This window comes from Onychostruthus taczanowskii, unplaced genomic scaffold (genome assembly GCF_017590055.1).
Source record: "Onychostruthus taczanowskii isolate IOZ18803 unplaced genomic scaffold, ASM1759005v1 scaffold12, whole genome shotgun sequence".
Classification (NCBI taxonomy): domain Eukaryota; kingdom Metazoa; phylum Chordata; class Aves; order Passeriformes; family Passeridae; genus Onychostruthus; species Onychostruthus taczanowskii.
The window spans coordinates 4349335-4375469 of record NW_024498351.1 but is presented as its reverse complement, the minus strand read 5'-3'; the positions used below and the strand labels follow the sequence as shown (position 1 = coordinate 4375469).

The window sequence follows — 26135 nt, the reverse complement described above, 5'->3', positions numbered from 1 at the left end:
CTTATTTTATATGAGAATATATTTCCAAATAATTTTAAAGCTGAATTTCTAGAGGCATGTTAGGGGGACATATGTACTGTTTCAAGTAAAACTGGAGAAGCTGGCAGTGACCAGTGGTACTTAGCTGTTTTAAGGACTCTCACCTGAATGTTGGCCTTCAGTCCTTCTCCTGTGTTATCTTTTCAGATAAAATCCAGACCACTCTGCAAATATTAAGAAAACTTAAGATGGTCTATAAGGGTTTTTTAAAATTTACTTTTTATATGTACTTCCTCTTGTTATGTTTTATAGTTGATCTAAGCCTTTTATTTTTAAAGTAACAAAATAATGCAGAAGGGAGAAGAAGTTGTGTAGTTGCACTTTCCCTTTAAAAATAAAATTGTATATCGATTTCAATGAAGCCTGGAGAGAAGAATAGAAAGGCATTTTATTAGATTCAAACCAGTTAATGTCTTAAAGGCCTATTATTTTTTTCTGGTTTGCAGTGGCTCTTGACTTCAGGTCTTTTTAAAATTCACTCTAAGAGTTTTTAAAGTCCAGTGCCCAAGTGTGTCTTTTCAAAATTTCTTCCTTTACAAGAAGTTTTAGGTCAAATTGCTTGCCATAAGGAAAAAAAGTCAGCTGGATGCTAAGTTCTGTCAGATTTGGTATTTGCTTTAAAAATTACTAAGCTCTCCATTCCTCCTACTTCATATACTTAGGGTGTTGGGATTTTTTATTTAAGTAATTTACTAAAAAGTGGCATTTTCATGGAAAATTGATTTTGAAAAGTTGTTCCATACACACCAATATAGGCAACCACTTTGGATACCTAGTGAATGCTATCATTTTACCTACAACTGGAAGCACTTTTTTTAACAGCAGTTTAGATAGTGTCCAAAATGCTTCTGCCATATCTGGCTGGAAAGAGCACCATTCCTTTTCTTTTTTTACATAAATAGTTGGCTTAGTCACCTAAATTCAAATTGCTTACCATTCTCCCTTCCAAAGGTGCTTTGGAATGAATGCATGTACAGCTGAGTAGTCCACGTGAAGCATGAGAAGAAGATTGTACCATAACCAGCATTGCAGCATTTTCTGCTCTGTGTCTTGTGGTGGGACTAGGTCAAGGGCTGGAGTTTCTGTGCAACCCCTACACTGCAGCTGCACTGCAGCTGCACTCCCCCAGCATTACTGGTTTGTTTCAGAGCAGTCCTGCAGACTTGCAGCAGGTCGCCTGCCCACCCCTTTGGCTTGGCTCTCATGCCAGTTTTGTTGCATACAAATTCAGCTGGTTTCAGGAGAAACTCTACATTATCCAACCTCTAGCAGGGATGCAGGGTCTGAGCCAGTCACAGCTCCTCTAGACAAGGTCCCACCACTTGTGCTGCAAATGTTCAACCCAGGAGACCAGGCTGGGGACTGGGACTCTGATATGGGTTAATGAGGAGACTTCAGCACCAGCTGCTCCTGAGTCCCTCCCTCCTGGTGTGACAAACTACTTGCTGTACAGCTCTACAGCTGTAGATGGTGTTTCTTTCAGTTCTGATGTGCTATTTTTATCCAGACTGAGATACCCTCGAGGTGGGGGATAGCAGGGTTTTGGATAACTGATCCAAGAGCTGGACAGAAGCAGGCTCCAAGAAGAGCCCTTCTGCAGGTCTCAGTGATGACAGACCTCCATTAACAGAATTTAGTAATGGAGAACAGCACCCTGAAGTTAAACTCTTTAAACTAGATTGTCCTTAATATACCTATTATCAGAAAAGGATATAATTGCTAGAAGCTGTAATTGTACAAATTGAAGGTAGCAGATGAGAGCTGAGCAATAGAAGAGTGCAGGTCATGGAAGAGGAGAGGTGCAGAAACAGATGATGATAAAAAAACAGGTGGCAGGTCAGACAGAAGGTGTGAGGTGGAAGTTGTAGAAGCAGCAAAGATGTTGTTTATATTGGTTGTAAGAAAGGGAAGACATTTACCCAGAGTAGCAAAGGGGGAAAAGAAGGGATAGTTTTCAGTTAGGTAGTGCCATCATTACAGCAGCTGCTTTACGGGATGAGGAAATGGTGTGAACAGCCAAAAGGCTTTGGCTGACAAACCAACACCTTCCTGAGGAAATGGGAGCAAAGAGGGGGTATGTTTCTTTAGGATTCTGAAATCATTCAAAGAGCAGTATCAGTGGGCTCTGCCACCTTCCCAAGGGCTATGTGAATGAATCCTGGAGTTATCTTTCCTAAGGGAACCCCTGCTCATAATAAAACCTTTAGTTCAATTTTACGTAAAAATTAAATTTCAGTTTTGAAGACAAGGAAAGCAAGGGAAGACAAATAAGCAAAAGAATTTTAAAGATAAAGTATATTATTTACAAACCTTCAATTTGAAAGGGAATTGCCTGGTAGAAATCCAAGGTGTCTGGTCACGATGCCACCTGTCTCACAAGTCTCTGGTCATCTACAAGGTTTGAAACTTTGCACACTGGCACACAGTTACTTTGTTTTGCAACGTTTGTTCCCTGTTGTTTCTCATCAAAGCCACAGTTACTCCTTACCCCTTCTGCCTGATGAGCTACATGCAGTTTTCTTGCAAATGGATCAAGCTACCGGGCCCAGAAACAGAATTTACTAGTCTTGTCTTCATTAATGCAAACAGTTGTGTTCATCTGGCAAGGCTTCCTCCCAATTTTCCATGCCAGACATTTCCCTCAGAGACCCCTTACCAACTGTAGCTGGAGGTTTGTTTGCTTAAGTGAAAGACTAAAGGGACAATGTCCTAGAGACAACATTTTGTAGCAGTTGATTGCTTAAGAAGATCCGTAGGAAGCTCCCTGTACCCATCCCCTGATGATGACAGACAGATAAAAGAGGGTTCTGCTTTTAGTCATTAGCAACTCTTTCCCATTCTTGAATCTTTTCCCTTTTCTGTCCAGGTCTGTGTTAAGTTTTAAAAACCAACTAAGTGTAAGAGAGTTATAGATTAAGATAGCATACAGTGGCATTATTAATCAGTAACATGTTGGTAACTGCTAGCAACATTTGCACAGCAGCAAACAATGCTCTTCAGGTAGACTTGTTCTAATTTAGTAAATGTAGCTGCTTATAAATAAAGAGTAGACTGACCTTGGAAATTCATATTATAATGAAGTAGCACAAGTATTACTTTCCCTCTTTTTAATTCTCCTAAATTCAAACACGGCTGACAGATGACATTAAAGCCTGCAAACGTTTGTACCTAACACCAGCTAAGCCGTGGGTTAATGAAACAAACAGCAGTTGGAAAGTTGGTGAGATAAACAGTTCTTTAGTGCATGATTTATGGAGAGCTGCTCTATGATGCAAATGTTTCTGTTGAAAGAAATTGATAATCAACAACACTGCTGCAACTTTGGCTGAGACAGTCTTGTTTCTTTTCAATATTCTGAGGTATTTGGTATGGGACATGGAAACCCCCATCTCCCATGGTGATACTGCATACACACAGGTGGATGGGGAATGTTTTCTTACCAGCATAAATCATTTTACCAGTTGCCCACAGTGTGTGAAAAGGCTCAGGTCAGGACCTTCCTCCTCCATTAGGGTAGGCTGTCCAGTAGCTGGCACACATTTGCTGCAGGGCAGTGGGGTGAGGCAGTTCCAGAGGGTGTTGCTGCCTGATGGAGCCACCTTCACTGCCGTGAGGCACTCGGGTCACTTGAGAGTCCCCATGGCCATCGTTTGGGTAAATGATACTTCTACTGACATTTCAACCATTTTGATATTTTAATTAGGGAAAAATGATGCAGTGCTGTGATCTTCCTACACTGAGTAAAGCTGGGCATTTAGCTACTTTGCATTCACTTTCAGAAGTTCCACCTTCTTCAATTTCCTCATTGTTCTGGCAGAAACTGCACAGTACGCTAACATTGTAGTATTGTGGAAACCAGAGTGAATTGTCAGAGTCAAATCCAAATTTAGAGCATGAGTAGTAAAGGTCCTGAGATACATGGCAGACTAATACAGAAATCTAAATTGTAAGGTATCTTGCCCTCTTTTTTCAAGCTTGAGTTAGCCTCTTATGTTAACTGTAATATCATTTGTATGTGCTAATTTACTTGTAAATGTCACTCTAGAAGACATTTGAGAATAGGAATGTGAATCTGCTCTCAAAAACTATGATGTCTCATTTTCTCTCTAAGGCTTTATTTGTGCTCTAATTCTGTTGCTAGATCAGCTAGCAGTAGCTGTTGTTTTTTTTCTGTAATTTTTTCTTTAAATTGTTTTCACATAACAAATCAAAGCTCTTTGATGAGCACAAATGAGTTTAAGACATGATTTTTAAATCCTCAGTATATTAAGTTACTAATTTTTTTTTCCTACAAATGGTGCTCCTAATCTGCTATGCTCCCAATTGAGTGCCTTATTAAAATCTTCAAATTTTATAGCACCCATTAGTAAAAATGCGGAGTAAGAAAATTACCAATCAAAATTCCCTGTTTATTCAAGTGTAAGTTGATACTTACAAAATATGCATTGGTTTATAGCCAGGATTCTGAAATTACAACATTGTCACTTAGGGACACACTGTAGTAATAATCAGAGAGTAAGCTAATGTACTTTTCAAGAAAGTTTTTTACTTTCTTTTCCTCTTATTTCAAGATTTTGGTCTACCAGATGAAACATGAAGGTTAAAAGCTATCATCTCACTTGAATGCACAATAGAGAAAGGGAGTTCATTCTATTGCAACCCCTGCATTGTCTGCAGCATGTGTGTAGATTTCATCAACTTCAAAAGAAGCTTAATTAATTCAATTATTATTACTAAATATTATTATCTATTTAATTGCCAATCTGTATGTGTGTGTATAACAAATCCTTTCTTAGCTTATGAATTAGTGTAGTAATTTTGAATATTTTGTGTTGATTAACTCCTCATTTTTGTGTCATTAGCATGAGCATTTATCTCCTGGCTTTTTATATGCTTGTATGTAGTTCGAGGAGGAAACTTAATTTGCCTTATTGGCACAGCAGTGGCACTTACTGTGCCAACTGGTTTAACAAACCAGTTTGTTAAACTAAGCTCACTCTTTCTTTCTTTCTTCTTCCCTTGCAGAGCTGGAGCGGACCAGAGAAGTTACTTGCTCTAGATGAACTCATTGATAGTTGTGAACCAACACAAGTAAAACACATGATGCAAGTGATAGAGCCCCAGTTTCAAAGAGACTTCATTTCCTTGCTCCCAAAAGAGGTGAGAATTGCGGGGTAATATTGCATTTTGAAGTGCCTTGGCTGCCATCTTTAGAAAACTTCCGTGCTCTTTTTGCCAGCGTAGCGATGTAAACTCATGTTAGAGGTTCACAGTTTGGAACACTGCCATGACATGTCTACTGTAATTTCAGGTTGACATATCTCCGTCTCTTGATAGCATTTAGATACCAGGAAATACAGATGACCCCTTTAAACAAAATCCAATAGCTCTAAAAATATCTCTGTATCTTAATTGGGCCAATCGTGCTTTTTTTTGGGGGAACTAATTCTGTTAGGGCACACACATGCACAAAGATTTCCTCTGGATGTAAGACCTCTCTGCACATTATTCTGTGAGTGTAAGCATTATTTTTAATGCTGTAAGTGGTGAGTGTTTTTTTAATGTTATTTTTGAATTTATTTTAGACAAACAGAACCCTAAAATCTCTACCAAATATACCAAAAGTAAACCCAGAAAAACATTTCTTATTAAGGATCAAGCCAAAATGTCATTAAGCAGACACCTTACAGTAAATCCTTCTCTGAAAATCAGATCATGTTGTATCCACTTAAAGAGAAACTGAGATTTAGATTTCAGTGTGTGTAATTAAGTGCTGTCCACACAAGAGTAAGTCATGATGCCATCACAACTAGAACACAAGGGTGGATATACAAGGTTATAAACCCAGTTTGCTGCAGTTATTGAATAAGTATATTTTAGTTGACTTATAAACTCACCTTGATTGGTTTTAGGGAGTTAAGTCTCAATTCCTAACACTTTGCAAAGCAAGTTTTTAAAAATTATTTTGGTGTTTGTATTTGGTTGCTGTGTTTGACATGGTTTTGTTACCTGAAGACTGTTTCATGTCTGTTCTTTGACACACTTTTCTGGCATATATCCTATTTTTGAATACTTGCATGTACAAAGCCCTTCTTTCCTTTACTACACTGTCATATCGTCACAAGTCTGGAAGCGTCGCAGCCTTCCCTTGCTGGCTGGCATTTGTAAGGCTTGGAATCAATTTATGCAGCAGGTATTAACTTAGTACACAGGACGTGAGATTAGTATTTAGGGAAGCAATTCCTGCAGCAGCCTTCTCAGGGAGTGGAAAGGCCACTGGGGGAGGAGAAGAGTTCAGCAGCCTGAACCTCTGCATGATTGCCATATTTCTAGAGAAGCTACCCAAAACATCAGAGGCAGAGGAAGGCAACAAGAATTTATATTTTGAAGAGACAGAAGATACTTTGCCACTTTTGCGTCTATTCAGTCTGGAAATTTAACAGACAATTGATAACAGTAGCTCAGAGATCAGTTCTCTTTGCATGATTTTGTGGCAATACTCACTGTGATCTAGTTACACTGTAACTAAAGATCATGTGATAATTTCAGTTTTCACAATTTCTTCACAGAAGAAATGCAGTACTTAGCAGTAAAACTTCCTCACTTAGGTTTCTTCACTCTCCTGTAAACTACTAATGTTTAATTTGTTTATTTCTTGTGGGATTCCTGCCTCTTGAAACCAGAATATTGTGATGTGTAGCTTCATGGCAGGCTGATTTCACCAGTGAAGTTGGCTTGAATAATTTTTGCTTCCTAACCCCGAGTCACTGTCACCAAAATTACCCGAGTTAAAAAAAGCCATGGAGCTGACTTCACCTTCTCCTCTGCTGTTCCCTCACCCAGATCTCCTCAGCAGGGCTGTCCCCAGCTGCTGAGTGCTGGCTGCACTGGGGGGTGATGCTCTGAGCTCAGGGGGCACGAGCGACTTGTTGGGGTCAGTAATTCCATGAGGAGGCTTCCCTGGCAAAGGCAGCATCCTGTGAAAACACGCTCCCTTGGGCTGTCACTCTGCATTAACATCTGTGGTTAGCTCCAGTGCTGTTGGATGCAATGCACTGATTCTATTTCCAAACCAGAACAGGAAGATGATATGGACAGGAGGGATTTGCTTCAAAACCATTGTCTGCAATGCAAAGACAAATAACCATGGAAATGTTTGTTTTCCTCCTGAGAAACCAGCAGTGAAACAGTTATTATGAAATAAATACTCTTGTTTTCTTGCTGAAACCTTAGAAATAATTATTCTAATTACTTATTTATGAAAATCAGGTTGAGACACCAATAGATAAAGAATTCTGCTGAAATCAGTCATGGAAATGTTGTTGGTTCTGTGTGTGTAATGAAGAGAAAGGCAAGGAGCTGCTTACTCTGTTAGGTGTTATTAGCACTTCAACAGAGAGTAGTCTTAAATCCAGTTCAGTCAAAGGTCAGATCTTTGCTACCTGAAATTTTCTTATAACTAGATCCATGAGCTGAGACAAAGGGATGTCATCTTTTATCCACTGCTAATCCTAAAGTCAGCTGCGGGCTGTGTTGACCATTGATGACTATTTAGACAAATGTAGTCTAAAATAAATATTACCCATATTTAACCTGGTTTAGAATCAGTTGGCTCATAGGTTTAATTAACACCAGCTTAGCAAATGTCTGTGTCTGTAGAGATAGTAATTTTTAAGTAATATTTAAACAAACTGCTGTCAACTGAGGAACATTTGGCTAAAAAAATGGAAAGGGGCCGTGTCATGTTTGAGTTTTGTCACACGCAGGTCTGTGTGATGTGTGTTAGGAAACAAGACTTCTTCAGTAATTTCACATGCCAAGAATGGAGGCAGAATGTCCAAAAGGACCAGTACAGTTGTTGCTCCTGTAATAGCCTTACACCAGGCCCTAAATGCTGACTCCCTGAATAAAGAGAGAAGGTTCTTCAGGTTTGTGGCCTGGGGTGCTGCAGGATCTAACACATCACTGAAGGCACAGGTCCCTCTAATGTGGAGCGCTGTGTGCTCCCCAAGAGCTGCAGGTGATGACTTGCAAACAAGGTGTGTGTGCAACCAAAATGCAAGCACTTGCAACGTGGTGAATTTTTATTTCCTGCTCTGTCACCAGCTTGTCTAGATTACTAAATGTTTCTCACAAAATAAAGTCAAAAATCTTTTGAGGTCAACAGCCTTCACTTATAACTTCCTCAGTAGATTTCAGTCTTTGCTGCTTTGAAGGGCAGATTCTGTTTATATCTATCTATCTATCTAATCTATCTAATCTTAAAACTTCAGCTAAAAATTAAATTGAAAGTCCTAAACAAAATACATGGCAAGCAGAAGTAAAACTGGGTGATCTGATTTCCTTGACAGCTTCTGCATTCTATTAATTACTGACGAAGTCCTCACTGTTAGCATGTGAGTAGTTCTCTGCATTAATGTTTATCAATATTATTATTTCTGCAGAGTTTTTAGGGACTCTGTGCATTTCCTGTGACTTTCTTACACTTATTTTCCATGACTAGGGAGTTGCATTGTTGCTGTCAAGTAGAAAAGCTGTACTTGGTTATCACACCCTTAATGATAGTTGTGTTCTGGTTTGTGATTTATGCTTTAAGGCTTCACAGCAATTTGGAGATTTTGGGGGCTTTATTGTCATCACTATATGGCTTAGCTCAGTCAGAGAAGGTCTTAATTTTTTCCCAATAAACTTCAGTTCTGTCACGTGGAAAAGCTCATTTTCCATTTACTTTCTGGTGCTCATTAGGATTTGCCCTAACAAGGGTTTGGTAACAAGCTGTACTAAAGTGATGTGTCTTGATCCTACTGCATCCCAATCCATGAAGCTCCATGAACTCCACCCAGGAGTGTGTTTGAATTCTCATCAGCAAATGAGCGATGCCTGCACTGTCTTTCCTACGGCTGCAGAGTGGTTTGAGCTCTGGAGAATGCAGCATTTACTTGTTCTGTGTTGGGGCTTTCTGAGTGATGTTACCCATCACAGTGTACATCCCTGTTTGCTCACATGGTGAGCGCTGTACTTTTTCGTTCCACTCTCAAAATAACTTTGTTGCAATTGTTAGCTAAAATAACATAGATATAATTACTTTGGTAATAATTCTTCTAATGATTCAAAGTAATGTGGCTTACATTTTTTAAAAAATGTAGTAATTATTTTAGCTGACACCTATTTTCTTGCAAATGCAAGAATAATTTTGTGATATGATCTGTAAGGATTTAGTTACTTATGATGATTGTTATATTTCCACATGCCCACAGGAATAAACTGGAGTCTGTTAAGTTTCAGAGATAGTTTAATAATTTATCGTTCCAATTTTCTGTATTTCAGCCCCTGATGTGTGATAGTAAATGGAGTTATTTCACTTTTCTCTTCAAAAGCAGTGCAGAAAGTACAGTTCCTTCTTATTTTTTACAGCTGGCACTGTATGTGCTGTCATTCCTGGAACCCAGGGACCTTCTGCAGGCAGCCCAGACTTGTCGTTACTGGAGAATTCTGGCTGAAGATAATCTTCTCTGGAGAGAGAAATGCAAAGAGGAGGGTAAGGCTGAGCAAAATGATGGATGTAATGGTCGAAGTGTTGCCATCATAAAAAGTGCAGTTCATTTACATAATAAGCTTAAAGTTTTACAAAGGCAATTCATGTGACTTCAGATTTAGTGCTAGTTATGCTTTAAGCTACATGGTATGTATCTCTCTTGAAAGCAGGAAATAGAAATAATCCATGGAGGGCTAGAGTTTAGGCTTGAATGTCTTGTTTATAAAGCATGCTAGTTGCATGTTTTTAGAATACAGCTGGGATTGCTTTTTGAGGATTGTGTTTATTCAAAATGGAACCAAAAGAAATAACAGCTGAGGTGTAAAAATGATAGGAGTATAGCCTGGCAGTTGCAGCGTGGAGGAAAAACTGTTTTGGTGGTTGGTAGAAAGGCTGCTGTAATTTCACATCACTTGTAGGGTAATTAAGGCAGAGATGGCACACGGTAGTGGGAGAAGGTGCTGAAAGGTTTGCTTGGAGAGGGACGCACAGTCCATTAGCCACATGGCTGTTATCCTGCTCATGCCAATTCAAGAAGATATGGTGCTCCGGCACTGATATGAATGGGCAAGAAAAGGCTCCCGTGAAAGTAGCCGTGTATTTGCGTACATGGAGAATGCAAGCTCTTATTTTTAAGGATAATTATAGGAACAAGGAGTCTGTTTGGGCCAGGAGGAAAGGGAGGTGCGGAAGACCACATACGTGGGATCCCAGAGCAGTCTCATCTTGGACACAGGAGCCTTTCCAGACTGCCTTGGATTATGGAGACAAAGATTTCTGAGGGGTTGATGCAAAGGCTTCAAAAAACAAAACAATGTCAGTTGTAGCTGGCTATTTGTGAGGGCACCTAATTTGTTTTCTTTTGTGACGGAAAGCAGGTGTCTGACCTCCTAAATCTTCTCTAAAGATTCTCCTCTTAAAAAATTCAGTGAAAATGCATTAAAAGAACAGAGTGAGAAGAAAGGAGAAGGTTGAGAGGGGAATGAGCTTACCTTCGTGAGCTTACAAGTAAGAATAAATACATCCAGGCAGGAGAGCACAGGCAAGCAGGCCAGTATTGCAGCCTGCTTAGCCTCAGTGAGCTGCTCAGTAACACGAAGGAGCCCTTAATTCAAGATTGCAGGCAGAGAAGGGGCTAAAGGCAGAAGAGTGAAATCCACATACTGGCAAGACACAAGGCTCCTGCCAGTAATGAAATGCAGTGGAGAGAAGAGCTGCATAGAAAAGAGAGCGGGGTGAGAGAATTGTAAAAAAAGCTGTATCTGTAGTAGCAAGGGTAAAACAAAGCTCTACTGCTTAAGTGTCAAGTCAGAAAGGGCACAGCTATACTTAAATTCCAGCCAAGAGAGGACAATGCCAAAAGCACTCAGCCTTTCAGATCAAAAAAGTAATTAAAAGCTCACTAATACCAGGAGTCACAGTGAACTTAAAGGTAATGAAGATGGGTGACCAGAGTGGATAACCACAGATGGAAAGGTTGACTTCTTGAACTGTTCCAGAATAAGCAGATAAGTGGTTAAGGAGGTTTTTGGACAGTACCCATTTGTAAAAGGCAATATTCTGCTGCATTGTCTCGGAAAGGGGGATCCAAACCCGAGCTAGGAGGTTGCCAGCAAGGAATGATGAACTAGAGCATTTTCAGTTGTGATTATGGTAATGATTATGCTGAACTGACAAGGACAGACAGAGTATAAATCTCTGAGGAGCGGGGTGGTGTCACTGACACACAAATGTTGGCATGCAGGAGATTGTTACATTTCCGCCATATTTTAATGTCAGGGGTCACAGTAAAGGTTTGGAAGGGAAAGTGTTTTCTTTGGGTGGCCTAATCTCTTCTTCCCCCCCCCCCCCCCCTTTTCTAAATTTCATTTTAGGAATTGATGAACCATTGCATATCAAGAGGAGGAAAGTAATAAAGCCAGGCTTTATACACAGTCCATGGAAAAGCGCCTACATCAGACAGCACAGGATTGATACCAACTGGCGGCGAGGAGAGCTGAAATCGCCCAAGGTGAGGTTCTGAGCTCTGTGCACGGGGCCGTGAACAAAGCGGCATCAGCTCGTGGCTCGCGTTCTTTCCTTTGGACAAACAAGATTATCCATGCACAAAAAGCAGTGAATTGCTACAGAAAAAAATAATAATTCGTGTTTTAGCTTACCCTGGCTTTAAATTATATTCTGACCACCATTTTGGCAGTGTGTTACGTTTCATACTGCAGAGCCCTTTCACTGCTCTTCTAAGAATTTCTGTACAATTTTGTGAATGCTATAAATATGCCGGTCTTCTTGAGACAGGTAATCATGGAAACTTGATTTGAAATACTTATATTTAAACATACAGGCACAAATATTGTACATATATAGGTGTATATATGTGTATTGGTAGAGTTGGGTCATGTTGCAACCTAAAAATACTCCACAACTGTTCTGTGATCAATTCATGCTTTATTTTTAAATATATTATTCTAAATTGAGCAGCACAAGACAATAACTTCATTCTGTGTTAAGATGTCTTTGGGGTTTTCTAAATGTTAAAATTATTTTAATGACATTGATATTTATCATTACATCCTTTCCTAATGTGAAGACATGAAGCAATATTTCAAACCTTTTCTAAATAAAATAGCAACTCTGATAACGAGCAAGCAGCCGAAATGTCAAGAAAACCCATATTCGTGGCTTTTTAAGGTTTTAAGGCAATTTACCTATTTTCTTAATTAAAAATAACAAAATAAAATAAGAACAAAAGAACTCCCTTGGAAAACCTATGGCTATATCCTGCTGTTTATTTGGCCGTGACTTATGTACATCTCTGGCAATAGTTCTGTATTTCTTGCGTTGATATGCCACATCAAGTTATCTTGGAATTATTATTAAAATTACAGCCTCTGGCATTATCCAAACGCCATTTCATTTCAACAAACATCTTAAAAATGTTTGGATATCTTAAATAAAAAATTCTTCATCCTATGTATTCTACTAAGAAATTTTTTTGGCTGTATTGCAATAAGATATACAGAATTACAGTTTTTCCAAAATGAAGCATTGAAAATCCCACCTCTATAAAGCAACATTCTAGTCCCCATTCCCAGCACATGGAATTGTTGCTTTTGTTTCCATTTAATTGAGTTGATGGTTTTCTTTTCCAGTTTTGACTTTGGTGCTGACTGGCATTTAACAAAATACAGTGCTTGGCTGATAAGGGAAAAAAAATAGATGTAGTCAGCCTTGACCACTGAAATACAAATACTCAGCAAATAATCAGCCCATCCTTTTCATTCAAGATTGAAACAAAAGGCAAATTGAAAAGCAACTGAAAAATAAAGAGATGCAATAACGGCAGAGGAATGGAGCAGTGTCCAGTTACTAATTCAGCCCACTTTTGTTAGCGCTTTTTTCTGGTACTTTCAGGAGGTTTGCAGTAGCTGTAGTGTGCCTGCTAAGCAATGCAGCATCACTCCATGGAAGGAGGGAAACACCTTCTTTGGTCCCAGCTGGCGGTAAATTAGACTTGACACACGGGATTAAGGGGCCTTATTATTACTGAGGCAACTCTAGCATTTTGTAATTTATGAATCAGAAGAGCACTTTGTTTTGCCTGCTTCTCTAATCTCCCACATTAAATGGTGACTGTTGCTTTTGTGTTCTCGGTTGCCAGGTGCTGAAGGGCCACGATGACCACGTGATCACGTGCCTGCAGTTCTGCGGGAACCGCATCGTGAGCGGTTCCGACGACAACACGCTCAAAGTGTGGTCAGCAGTGACAGGCAAGGTGAGGTGGCTGCTCTGCTGAATTCCTTGGGAAACGAGCCACAGGCAGAGCAGTGCCACAGCAAAAACGCTGCTGTGCCATCAGACCGTGCTGCAGGGTGGCCTTTGGTGCTCTGGGGCAGCAATCGAAGGTGTACCGGATAAACATGTGGGTTGCCTCTTCCCACACAGAAACTCCTCCAGTTCAAAAAAGTCACCTTGATGTGAAATTGCAATGCTGCTCATGTTACCACTAGCATATATCCTTGTTCTCTTGGCAATTCTCCTATTCTTGTGGAGTCGTTTGTGACATGGATTTTAAAGAATTTGGACAGAAACATTACTTTGTCTTCCTTAAAGCTTAACTTAGGCTGCATTTACTGCTCTGGATCTCTTTTTCTCACTTATCTTCTAGCATTCTTTCTGTTGTTTTCAAATTTTTGCAATGGAGTATTCATTTTACTGGCTCAGATTTCAAATACAGAGTTTGTTTTTCTTTCCAAGCTACTATATTGCTGAGCCACCAAAAAAAAAAAATTAACTTGCTTTAGGTTTAAATATTTCCTATTAAATTAGATCCAGCTCAGGCAGGAATTTAATAAGCTTCAATAATTTAATTCTGGCTTAGAGGAGCAAAACAATATGTGCAATCAAAAAGACAGTGCTGAGCATTTCAGTCATGTTAGAACATCACAGCTACTCAGCCCACAGGTTGTTTTTTTTTGAGGTGACTGAGCGACCAAGGGTGTAGAAGAGGCCTTGGGGAAACAGTACTTTTTCCTTTTAGACTGGTATTGTGTGCACTTAGCTTGGTTTTAATGGTATAGATAACAACAGGACAGCTGCTGAGGATAGCGTGTCTAAGATGTAAAAGGTATCCACTTCATAATGTGGAAGCTGAATGTATTCAGAATTTGTCATTGCATGCCCAGAAGATCCTTGAAGGGATTGTTAATCCTACTGTGGGTAAGAATAAAATGAAGAGCCATAGGCAGCCTCACCCTGCTGCTGTTGGCTTCCCTACAACAAACTGTCTAATGAAGGATCCCATAATGAAATTTACATCTATTTTAATTGAAAAGGGCAACCTAAACGCAAATGAAGAATACTTTCTTTGTACATACCACACTCCTAAAAGCAAAATGTTCTCTTAAATATATCAATTAAGCACAGTGGCATGACTTAACAATTACTGTTCAGTAATTTTTTGAAAGCAATTACAAAACCTAGTGTGGCCATTTACCCCAAACCTTTAAGAGAGCCAGAAATTGTATCTGAAAGATAGAAGCATGCTGTATCAGCCCTCATGCTTACTGATGCTGAAGAATTAATAAAATAAAGAAACCCTAAAGGTTGGTTTGTGCAAATGAACATGACTAAATAATTCCCTTGACAGATGTAAAGCCCAAAATAAGAATTCTGTGTTTTTAACTGCTTTAACAGGATGATTTCTTAAAATATGAGCACATTGGATGAAATAAGAAAAAAAGAGAACTGTAGAAATGAACATCAGCTATGAACTGAAAAAGATGGATTTGATAGCAGTGAATTAAGCCAGGAGCCAGTAATTGCAGAAAACTGGTTTAAAAATTGTTGAAGAACAGTACAACAAAAAACCAAACCATTTTCAAGGATGCTAGAAAGAACAGGATATTAACAGCAGGAATTACTATACTGTCACTGATGCAGAAAAATACTTTGGAAGAAAATTCATGTGATGGAAATACAGCATGCAGTGATAATAGAACATTTCAGCAGAAACTCATGCTTACTACTGAAGTTATGGTTTTTCTTATTAGAGTTGATCCAGATAATCTGTATTTGATTTTTTTGTTCCTAAAGTAACCTTTGGCTTAATATTAGTGCATTTTCAAAAGGTATGATTACAAGGAGAAGATCCAGGACAGGACAGTTAGAAGGCCAAAATACATCAATGTTTAAATGGAGTAACCTGAAAGACTGGGTATTTAGGATACACTATCTCAGATGAAAAATATTGGACTGCGTCAAGAGGAGTCAGCTAACAGTTAAAGGAAGGCCACGGCAATTAATGCCACTTAGCATTAGATTACAGAAAAAGAGATCCCCAAACTGCCTTGACCTCTTTTCTCATGCAGTTACAGGTTTGACTGATAAAAATAATAGTGCAGAAGTAGATGGCTGTGTGCACTGAAAGACTCTATCCCCGTGACAGAACTGAAGAAAATAGAATAATGCAAAAATCAACATGGCACATATTTAAATGGGTTAGAAAATGGGTAATTATAGAGATCATGTTGTTAAAGTAAATGTAGAATCTTCATGGAATATCTTTCTAGAGGAGTCTTGCAAGGATCTTTCCTTGTCTGTACTAATTAGCATTTATTGCTGCCTGGTGGGAAAGCATATATAGTGATTACTTGTAGGGAAAACAGGCTGGGAGACAGAGACAAGCCATTGTTCCGGGCCGACAGGGGTTTTATAGAAGAAGGTGTGAGCAAACACTGTCTGTACATGGTGAGAAATCATGTCATACATTTGGGATCAGAGAAGGGACACTGTGCTTATGTAGTGTGGGATTCTCTCCTGGGCAGCAGTAAAGCCTGATAAAGGTCTGAAACATGGTTTTGCAGGAGTGATGCTGTAGCTGTGGTTTACAGAGAGCAGTGTTTATTGGATAAACAAACAGAAAAATACAACAAAAATATATGGTTTATAGATTGGTGATAAAACTACCAAGTGTGTGCTCTTTCCACTTCTAACACACTTCAAAAAGCTATTGGAAATCCTGCAGTGACTCAGAAAAATGCCAGGAACATGACTCAGGGCTGCAAAACATGTCCTTGTATTGAGAAATGTGGAAAGACAGCTTAGTTTGTCAAGGGAAAGATTACAAGAAAAATTCCTTATAGTTGAAGTACCAACAATTGAGAGAGAAATCTGATGAGTATTTTTTAAAAAGGGGGAATTTTTTTGTTGGATCGGAAAGAAGTCTCCAGGGGTCTTCTGGCTCTTGCTATGGGAGCCGACTCTTACTTCCAAGATTGGTTTTTCTTAAAGTATCCATTCCCTTGTGTCAAAAGGGTAACTAAGGAAAATGTTGCTTTTCAGTGTTTGAGAACACTGGTTGGGCACACAGGCGGAGTGTGGTCATCACAGATGAGGGACAATATCATCATCAGCGGCTCTACAGACAGAACGTTGAAAGTCTGGAACGCCGAGACCGGGGAGTGCATCCACACCTTGTACGGACACACCTCCACCGTGCGCTGCATGCACCTCCACGAGAAAAGGTGAGCTTGCTGCAGAGCTGCAGCCGCAGCCTGGCCCTGCATTTACACACTCGTGCTCACAGAAACCTGGGGACCTCATCCAGCACCGAGTGCACACAAACCAGGCAAAACATAGATCAGCACAGGGGAGGAGATGATTAATAGGAGCAGGAGCATGAGAATACTAAATGAAGAACTGGAAATTGAGTCATGTACTTCAAAAAGTCGCAGTCTGCCTTATTTCAAAGCTAATTCTTTGTTACACCATGATCCAGTCTCCCACACGGAATAATTTTGTCTTTTGTCAATGTTACAAACTTTTACTCATTTTACCAAATAACCTTCTAAGTATTGTCACTGCAGTATTTTATTTAACTGATTATAACATAATTTTTGCAATAATCATGTCTTGATTCAACAAACATTAGCAGAGCTCTGTTTTTTGGCTGTGGTATGGAGTTGTTGACAGATTGTTGGTTGCATTTCTTTTTTTTTTGAAGAATAATGAGGTTTTTCTATGTAAATTCCATTAATGTTCATTCCATCTCATTTCTGTTATTGCCTAAAAACCCTTATAGAAATATGAATTGAAAGAAAAATCAGGCAGAATAACTGTTATTTTACTCAAAGTGAAAGTCTAAAGATCTTTGTTTATTTGTTATAATTAGTCAACTCAGTTATTAAAACAGAATGCTCATAGCACTGGCTGCAGCTCACCATGTTCATAAGCTTTCATAGGTAGATACAACAGTCCACAGAATTTCTCATGGCATTGTTTTGTTATTGAGGAATGAAGTGCCTTTTTAAATGTTGATTGCTAATTATATCAAATAGTCAGATCCTGAGCAGGTGAGTAGAGCAAGGAAGAACACTCCAGTCATTTGAGACCCCATTAAAATGTCACACCAAGCCAGAACTTCGGTGGCTGATGCACCAACTCTATTTAACATTGCAAATTAAAACTCAGAACCCATGTGCAGCCAGGCTGGATTGCTGCAGTACTTCCATGTGCAGTGCTGAGTTCAGGAGGGCTCTCTCGTTGCTGCAGGGTGGTCAGTGGCTCTCGAGACGCGACGCTGCGAGTGTGGGACATAGAGACGGGCCAGTGTTTACATGTCCTGATGGGCCACGTCGCTGCAGTTCGGTGCGTTCAATATGATGGCAGAAGGGTTGTAAGTGGTGCATATGATTTTATGGTCAAAGTGTGGGATCCAGAGACAGAGACCTGTCTGCACACACTGCAAGGGCATACTAACAGAGTCTACTCGTTACAGGTATGTGATTTTTATCTGCTGCTTTAGTTTCCTTAAGTAATATTTAAAGTCAGTTTATTTCATCTTGTTTATTAAATTATGCGTACCTAGTACAGAATTATACAGACCACAAGCATACAGAGACATCTGTAATAAACCCCTCTTTCATTTTGTTACACTAGTTATATGTTGTCTTAATTTAGAAACTGAAATTTTTTTTAGAGTAGCATTTTTTAAAAGCACCCAGTACAATAAAGCCCATATCTCTATACCAGCAAATTACGTTGTTTTGTAGATTGATGGTTGTTTGATTGAGGGTTTTTTTTTCAAATATTGCATGTATTTTGCAGTTACTTTTTTGCTTTCCTCAAGACATTCCAAACTTATTGTTTTAAATAAATCAGAGGATATGGCAATTGACAGTGTGCCAAAAACCCTATTGGATTAATGTTCTGATTTCTGGAGATCTGTTTATACTCATTTTCTAGTCCCATCTTCCAATTCTAAACTATAATTCACAGTAAGGCTGAACCTAAAATTTTAATGATCCTATGTAAATCTCTAGCTTTCTACTTCCTCTTCTCTAAGTACAGGCCAGATGTACAAGTGTGAGGCTGTTTCAACAGCAACATGTTAATGTAGGTGCAGGTTATTATGGTGCTGCTTTGTGGCATCTCTCTGTTGCCCACCAGTTGCCCACAAAGCTGGCAAAGATACACACAGACTTCATGTCTTTGGTCTTCTTACCTTTACTAACCCAAAACATCATTTTGTTCATTCATAGAGTCAAAGCATCACTTCCAGGCATTGAAAGGCAAAAGAAATTAATTTCATGCTTGTGCCTGTTCACACCACAATCTGGCAGGACTTGAAAAAGAAATCAACAAAGACAGTTCAAAATTGGGAAATGGCATTCAGCATGTAACTGCTCTGGTTAGTGACTCAGAAAGTGAAGCTCAGTGCTAGAGACATTTTTCATAAAGTATTTCATATCTCCCCATAATATATTAAATATGAACAAAGTTCCTAATTGGTTTCCTTTCCCAAAAATATGTAGCAAAAACTCCAGCCCTTCTCTTACATTCATATGCTGAGGAGTGTTCTCTAGACAAGCAGAAAGCAAGTTAAAAATGCTTACCTACCTACCTCTCAAAAATATTCTGAGGATTTATTTTGTGGGGGGCAGTTTTTGGGAGCAGATGTTTCTGTGCCTTATCTTCACCACTGGCTCTTGTTTTGGCTTACAAATATTTATGTAATAATGGATCAAATGAGTGGGTTGTGTTGCACATCAATATGTTCTGAAACAAAGGGGAAGGGGGTCAGGGAGGGCAAGCTGGAGGCTACAGGTGCTTACAGGTTTGGAACAGAAAGATTCTTTAAAATTGCCTAATGGCTCCTGCCCTTCAGCCTGAAGTAACCCCAAACAGCAGAACTCCCATAAACAGAATAATCAGATGGAATAAGCCTGTCCTCCACGTCAGGTTTTATTATCTCTCCATATTTCCCCATGTGTAGACCTAATATTTTCCAGAGATCCTTATGCAGCAGTTGAAGACCACTAACCATGCTGAGTTTTCTTACTTTTTCTTACCTGCCTTTGCAGTAACCCACAGATTTTCAAGGTTCATGGATAACTCACTGATCCAAACCATTGTTTGTTTCACTGCAGCGCCATCAATTTCTCTGGATGCCCAGCCTTAAACCTTTCTTTCTGAATACCTTAGAACAGGGAATACAGCTAGTTTGCAGGAAAGGGGGAAAAGAATTCAAAATTTGTTACATCAATCAGGTTTAATTCTTTTTAGGATAGAAAAATATTTTCTAGTGTTCCCAAGTCTGTTGGGCTATCTGGCAGTCCTTGTCTTTTTATCTGAAGTCAGATTATTTCCCATCCTCTTTTGAAAGCAGGGGACCCAAAAGAGGATCCAGTCAAAGTCTTATCAATGCTTGCTAGAAGTGAAAGGATATTTTTATGCCTTCCATTCAGATACCAGAGGGTCTTTTTTAGTTTATTTTCACCAGGAATGCAGTGCATACAGCAGATAAGCAGTCTGTGTGCCAGTCACTCTCCATTCTTTTGAATCTAGGTGCCATGCCCAACCATGTCTGACTGCAGAGATCTAAGATACTCATTTTCTCTGGGTTTTAGAAGAAGCAGCAGCCCCAGATAGTTGAGTTCCCTTAACTGCGTTTGTTGCTTGCCTTATCAGGTACCAGTCAGTCCACATGGACAAGTAGTGTCAGATTGCCTTACATATAACCAAGATTCCTGTCCAGCCTCCCTTCTCCCAGGCTGCAGCTGTACCATCATTCGTTCCCTGCCAAGTTCAGATCTTCACACTTTTCACTTCACTTTTGCACTCTTTGCCTTTGGTCAGTTCTACTCTTTCAAATGTCACTCCAATCCTAATGAAAATAGTAAATGCCAGACCTCTCTGAAACTCTTTCTGGTATTTCTGATAGCACTCTGAACAAAGTAATAGTATCCCTGCCTCAGATTTGTCTCCTTCATTGAAAATACAACCAAGACATTCACTGTTTCACATGGCTTTTTACTCCGTCGTGGAAAAAAAATCATATTGGTTAAGATAGTTTTCACACAGATCGGTGTTTGCTGCTACTTACCACATTACAAAAGGCTTAAAAGTTCCTTGTGGAAATTGAAGTTAGGCTGATTGATCCATAATTCCCCTATCCCATCATCTTCAGTAAAGGAAGGAATTGTATTTGCCATCTGAAACTTGCCTATCTTTCATGGGTTCTCAAAGGTAGCAGCAGATGTCTCTGGGACTGTCTTAAAACAACTTCCCTTATGTGATTTTGTTCCCTCATTCTAGCAAAAGCTTGTACTCATTTGTCATTGGCATTAGTGCTGTGAGCCTACGCTCACATGGCTGAGGACTGACACAAAAAGAAGTTAAATAGTTGGCCTCAATCAGTGTTTCCTTCCCACTGAGGATAAATGAGGGGGTTTTGGCCTTCCTCTTGGTGGTTTTTTTGTTGTTTTGTTTTGTTATGTTTTTTGGTTGGGAGTTTTTTACACAATAATGAAATGGCTCTTGCTAGTTTTATCTTATGTGCCCTGCCTTTCTGGTTTTGTCCCAGTGTGCTCTTTTATACACATCTATTGATCTAGTTTCTACTTTTTGTACAATTCCTTGTGGTTTAGCCAAGTGGGTCTCAGTAATTTACAATACTTTCTATCTTTCTTTTACACAGGATAGTTTGTGTCTTTAAGAAACTGCCAACTGTCCTGAACTCTTCTTCCCCTCAGAGAATAGATACATAAAATCCTCACAGGAAGGAAGTCTAGGGTTTTTTAAGTATTCCTCCTTGAAGCCCACTGGTTTTATTCTACTGCTATTTCCTTTTTTTGAGAACCCTGGACTCTTATGTCATTGTCTCTATAGCTCAAGCTGTTCTCCACCTTTCTGTTCTCTACATGGTCAGTCCTCTTGGTCAAAAAAATCTCATATCTTAGCCTACAACGACTGGAAGGTTATACTTCCTTACTGCACACCATTAGGGTTACAAAAGCTAAATTCCACATTGTACAATTATATTTCCTTCAATTTTCTTATGTTATGACTTTTTGTGTAGATGATTCTGGAATAACGTTGTTGTTGTTCTCCTGCTTAAACTCCCTCTGACTTGTAAAAAGCTGGGTTGGTTTTTTAACGTCTCCTTTAGGAAAAGTACTTTCTCTTACTGTTGCACACTGCAGGGTGGTCAGGATCTGCTGTGTTTAAAGGAGATGTATTGCATTTCAAAGACCAGTGGCTCAGAGTCTCTTTTCAAACCACGTCCCTCAAGAGCCCACATGTCTTGAACAGAAAATTGCACTGACCATGAAGCACCTGCTGTAGTATCAAACGTGGCCATCTCTACTGAGTTCTTCCTTTGTACTGCAAAAATGTTTCTGAATATATATAGTATCTAACCTTGCATTTAGTGAATTAAATGCTTAATAGCCTTCTTTGTAAAGTCCCAATATAATTGTTTGTAATAGATTTACCTTTCTTGTAGTTTGATGGTATCCATGTGGTGAGTGGATCTCTTGACACTTCCATCCGAGTTTGGGATGTGGAGACAGGCAACTGCATTCACACTCTGACAGGCCACCAGTCACTCACAAGTGGAATGGAACTCAAGGACAATATACTTGTGTCTGGGAATGCTGATTCTACAGTTAAAATCTGGGACATTAAAACAGGACAATGTTTACAGACATTGCAAGGTAAGTTTAAACTACCTTCATGTCAATCAAGCAGCCTACAGTTATCTGTACTGCAGATTTTACATAAAGAAACTGTAAAATAATTATGTACAAAGAAACAAGCACTGACCACTTGAAACTTAAATATTTTATTGATGACAGCTGTATGATCTTTTTCTGAGCTAGAAGAACAAAATGTATTTAATCTAATCTATTGAAATCACTTGCCTATTATGAAAGGCAGATGGTCTGGACTGATAGCAATTTGCTATGGGTATATTAGCCTAATAAGCCACAGAAATACGTAGGAAATTACATCTCAAAATAGACAGTCAATGTATTTATTTAGGGGTCACTTGAATGTTTCAAAGCCTACAGTTTAATTGGATCAGGAGGCAAAGTACACTGTCTGTTGCAATAAATCAAGAGATGCAAGTGGAAGATGTTTTCTTTATTTCAGTAAAAAGAAAGATTTTTTTTTTTCTCCATGTTGACAGTTGCCACTCAGGCATCATGCACACAAACACATGGTTGTGTTTCTCCCCACAAAAAAAGGTCTTAAATAATTTTCGTATATCATATGCAGCAGTGCTGGCTGGAGCAGAAAATTAAATTTCCCTGTAAAGCAAACTCTGCTGCTTTAACATATACATTTATATGTCAGCATATAACTGTCAGTGTTTACTGATGCAGTAATCTCATAACAACACTTCAAAGGGACTTGAAGACAAACTTTTACAGTGGTCACCTCATTGAGGATGGTTAAGATCATTTCTATGGAGGTCCAGTTTGCCCAGCTGCCATTATACAGCACATTGAGATCACTGAAACAAAGAAGAAAATACTGGGGAATTTTTTAATACCTGTTTTCACTTCTTGAAAGCATGGCAAGGCTTCTGCACCTTTCAATGTACAAACCCAGGAGTTAGATAGTTCTCTAATAGTTCTAATAGATGGAAAGAGCTGTATGCAAATAGTGAGGTGTTTATTCTAGATGCAGCACTGCCTGACATTGCTTTCTAATTAATTACAAACAGAAATGTTTTTGTTTACCCTTACAGGTCCCAACAAGCATCAGAGTGCTGTGACCTGTTTACAGTTCAACAAGAACTTTGTAATTACCAGCTCAGATGATGGGACTGTAAAACTTTGGGACTTGAAAACGGGTGAATTTATCCGAAATCTAGTCACATTGGAGAGCGGGGGAAGTGGAGGCGTCGTGTGGCGAATCAGAGCTTCTAACACAAAGCTGGTGTGCGCAGTCGGGAGCCGCAACGGGACTGAGGAAACAAAGCTGCTGGTGTTGGACTTTGACGTCGATATGAAGTGAAGGGCAGAAAGATGGATTTGTCCGAACGTGTAGACGATGTTCTCCTTTCCCTCCCCCCTGAAAAAAAAAGAAAAAAGAAAAAAAAGAAAAAGGAAAAAAATCCCTTGTCCTTGGTGGTGCAGGATGTTGCCTTGGGGCAACAGATCCTAAAGACCTACAGACTACGAAGGAGAAGACAAAGATGACAAACTATAACTGACAAGAGAGGCTTTTGCTGTCTCGTCACATAAAAAGGCTACACTTTTGACCGGGGCAGCTTTGCAAAAATCCAACTTTAGAAATGAAACCAGGTGCAATTAATTTCTTTACTTTCCTCCAAATGCTCCTTGAGCAATTCGGAGTGAAAAAAAGGAAAATGTTACAGTTCTTGTTAACAGATTGTTATTTTACCACAAAGATCTTGAAATAAGCTGCACAGGTGAGCCTGCTCGTGCAGCCCTGGGTCAGCCTGGGTCCCAGCAGCCCCTCCGAGCAACGCGCTGTCCCCAGCCCCGCTCCCAGCTGGGGGTTGGACCGGACTCCCTCCAAGGTCCCTTCCAACCTCCACGAGCAGTCACTGGTTGACTTTCAAAAACTAGAGAGCATCTGCAATGAGAAAAACAAAAACAAAGAGTCCATTCCTGGTGTGGAAAAGCTAAAATATTACTGTGAATTGTTTTGTACAGTTTTATCAGAGCTTTTTCTTTTTTTTCTTTATTCCTCTTTTTTTTTTTTTTTTTTGCCAACCATTGCCAATGTCAATCACAGTATTAGCCTCTGTTTAATCTATTTACTGTTGCTTCCATCTACACTCTTCAATGCATAAGTTGCTCTGAGGTGGCAAGTTGTCCTGGATTTTGAGAGTCCTCTGATGGATTTAATTCGCAATGCTGGTGCTAGAAGTAGGTCTTCAATTACGGGATTGTTGTCCCACCCCTGTACTGTATTCCCAGTGGCCAAACTTATTTATGCTGCTAAATGAAAGAAAGAAAAGCAAATTATTTTTTTTTATTTTTTTTTTCTGCTGTGACGTTTTAGTCCCAGACTGAATTCCAAATTTCCTCTAGTTTGGTTACAGAAAAAGACTTTTTGCCACTGAAACTTGAGCCAACTGTGCCTCTAAGAGGCTGAGAGTGGAAGAGTTTCAGACAATTAAGAGTGAAGTTTGCCTGCAAATAAAGAATTGAGTGTGTGTGCAAAGCTTATTTTCTTTTTTCTGGGCAAAAATTAAAACACATTCCTTGGAACAAAGCTATTGCAGCCTGTTCTGTGGGGAAATTTTTCTTTGTGAGGGCTGTGGTGAATGGAATGAACATACATTAAAAAAAAACTGACAAAATTTTTTAAAAATATTATAAAATACAAAAATTAAAATAAAGTTGCTGGTCAGTCTTAGTGTTTTACAGTATTTGAGAAAAAAACAACTGTTACAGTTATTGCTGGGAGGAACTGACAGAGCAAAAACTTAAGTTTTTGTAAAGATGTCACATGCAAACAAAATGAGAAAAGAAAGAGTCAAATGGTTTGCCTCATTCTCCAAGAGCCACAACTCAAGCTGAACTGTGAAAGTGGTTTAACACTGTATCCTAGGCGATCTTTTTTCCTCCTTTTTTTTTTTGTTTTTGTTTTATTTATAGTCTGATTTAAAACAATCAGATTCCAGTTGGTTAATTTTAGTTATGTAACAACCTGACATGATGGAGGAAAACAACCTTTAAAGGGATTGTGTCTATGGTTTGATTCACTTAGAAATTTTATTTTCTTATAACTTAAGTGCAATAAAATGTGTTTTTTCATGTTAGTATGTCTTTTTTTTATTTTTTATTTTCTAGTTGTTAATATTATATGTTAAATATAAAATAATATAATATATATATATTCTGTGAGGGGTAAAGCAGGTCAAGTTGCTCATCTTACTGGTAGATGCTAAAATACATCTTGGGACTTTTTATATAACTCTTCCACAAACAGGTGTGTGAGTGTCCTCTCCTTCAGTTGCCATGTAGGATTTCTCACGTGGGTCTGGACAAACACGGGGGACAGACATTCACTGCTTCTCATGAGGAACGTGTCAGGACCTTGCTCAGGGGGGTGGGCAGCTATAAAAAGCTGCTAAAGTACGTAAAACTTCTTCCAATAGCATCTCATTACTGCAGCTTAAATTGAAACCTGATGTTTATTATTTATGGATTTAAATCAGTTGATTGCAGTTGACAGCAAAGAATAAATCCATAAATACAACCAAAATCAAAGTTAGGATTATAGGACAGTCTGAAATAAAGCTTCAGAACAAATAATAAAGTAACATCCACATCAGTCCAACAGCAGTTTTGTCAGAGCCCTGGAACCAAGGTAAGTCATCATCTGTCTCAGAAACTTAGCACTTGAGTGTCAGGTTCTGTCTCAAATCTCCTTGACCAAAATCACTTTCTTCTGTGTTAAGTTTTTCTTTCAGGGCATAGCATTTGCTTGTTTGTGACAGTTTTCCCCTGTAGAAAGCTGTCATTAAAAAAACCAACAAAACAGTGGAAGAGAAAATGCATGGATAGAAAGGAAAAATATTTATATACTTACACATCTATGACTATGTGCAAACAAAATTTTATTCCAATCCCTACATTATGCAAAACATGCAATGGTGAAGGATCATGCTTCCATCTGGCCTCTAGAGATTAAAAAGCCATCCGAACTGACTGAGCAGCTCCAAATTGTAAAAATCTGTTCCTTGGGTTGGTGCTTAAGGAAAAAAAGCTTGCAGCAAGCACTGGCAATAGAAAAG

The 26135-nt window shown here is 39.0% G+C and overlaps 1 protein-coding gene across 2 annotated transcripts in view; it reads left to right on the top strand.

Annotated features, from left to right (window-relative positions):
• Window positions 1–25157, top strand: part of FBXW7 (F-box and WD repeat domain containing 7) — a 99077-nt gene extending 73920 nt beyond the window's left edge. For both annotated transcript variants that reach the window (XM_041395747.1, XM_041395748.1), the window contains exons 4-11: window positions 5065–5199; window positions 9454–9577; window positions 11449–11585; window positions 13233–13346; window positions 16415–16596; window positions 17624–17849; window positions 21858–22068; window positions 23109–25157. In XM_041395747.1, the coding sequence (XP_041251681.1) occupies window positions 5065–5199; window positions 9454–9577; window positions 11449–11585; window positions 13233–13346; window positions 16415–16596; window positions 17624–17849; window positions 21858–22068; window positions 23109–23377 (1398 nt within the window). In that variant the 3' untranslated portion in view covers window positions 23378–25157. The remainder of the gene's footprint in view (window positions 1–5064; window positions 5200–9453; window positions 9578–11448; window positions 11586–13232; window positions 13347–16414; window positions 16597–17623; window positions 17850–21857; window positions 22069–23108) is intronic.
• The last annotated feature ends 978 nt before the right edge of the window (window positions 25158–26135 follow it).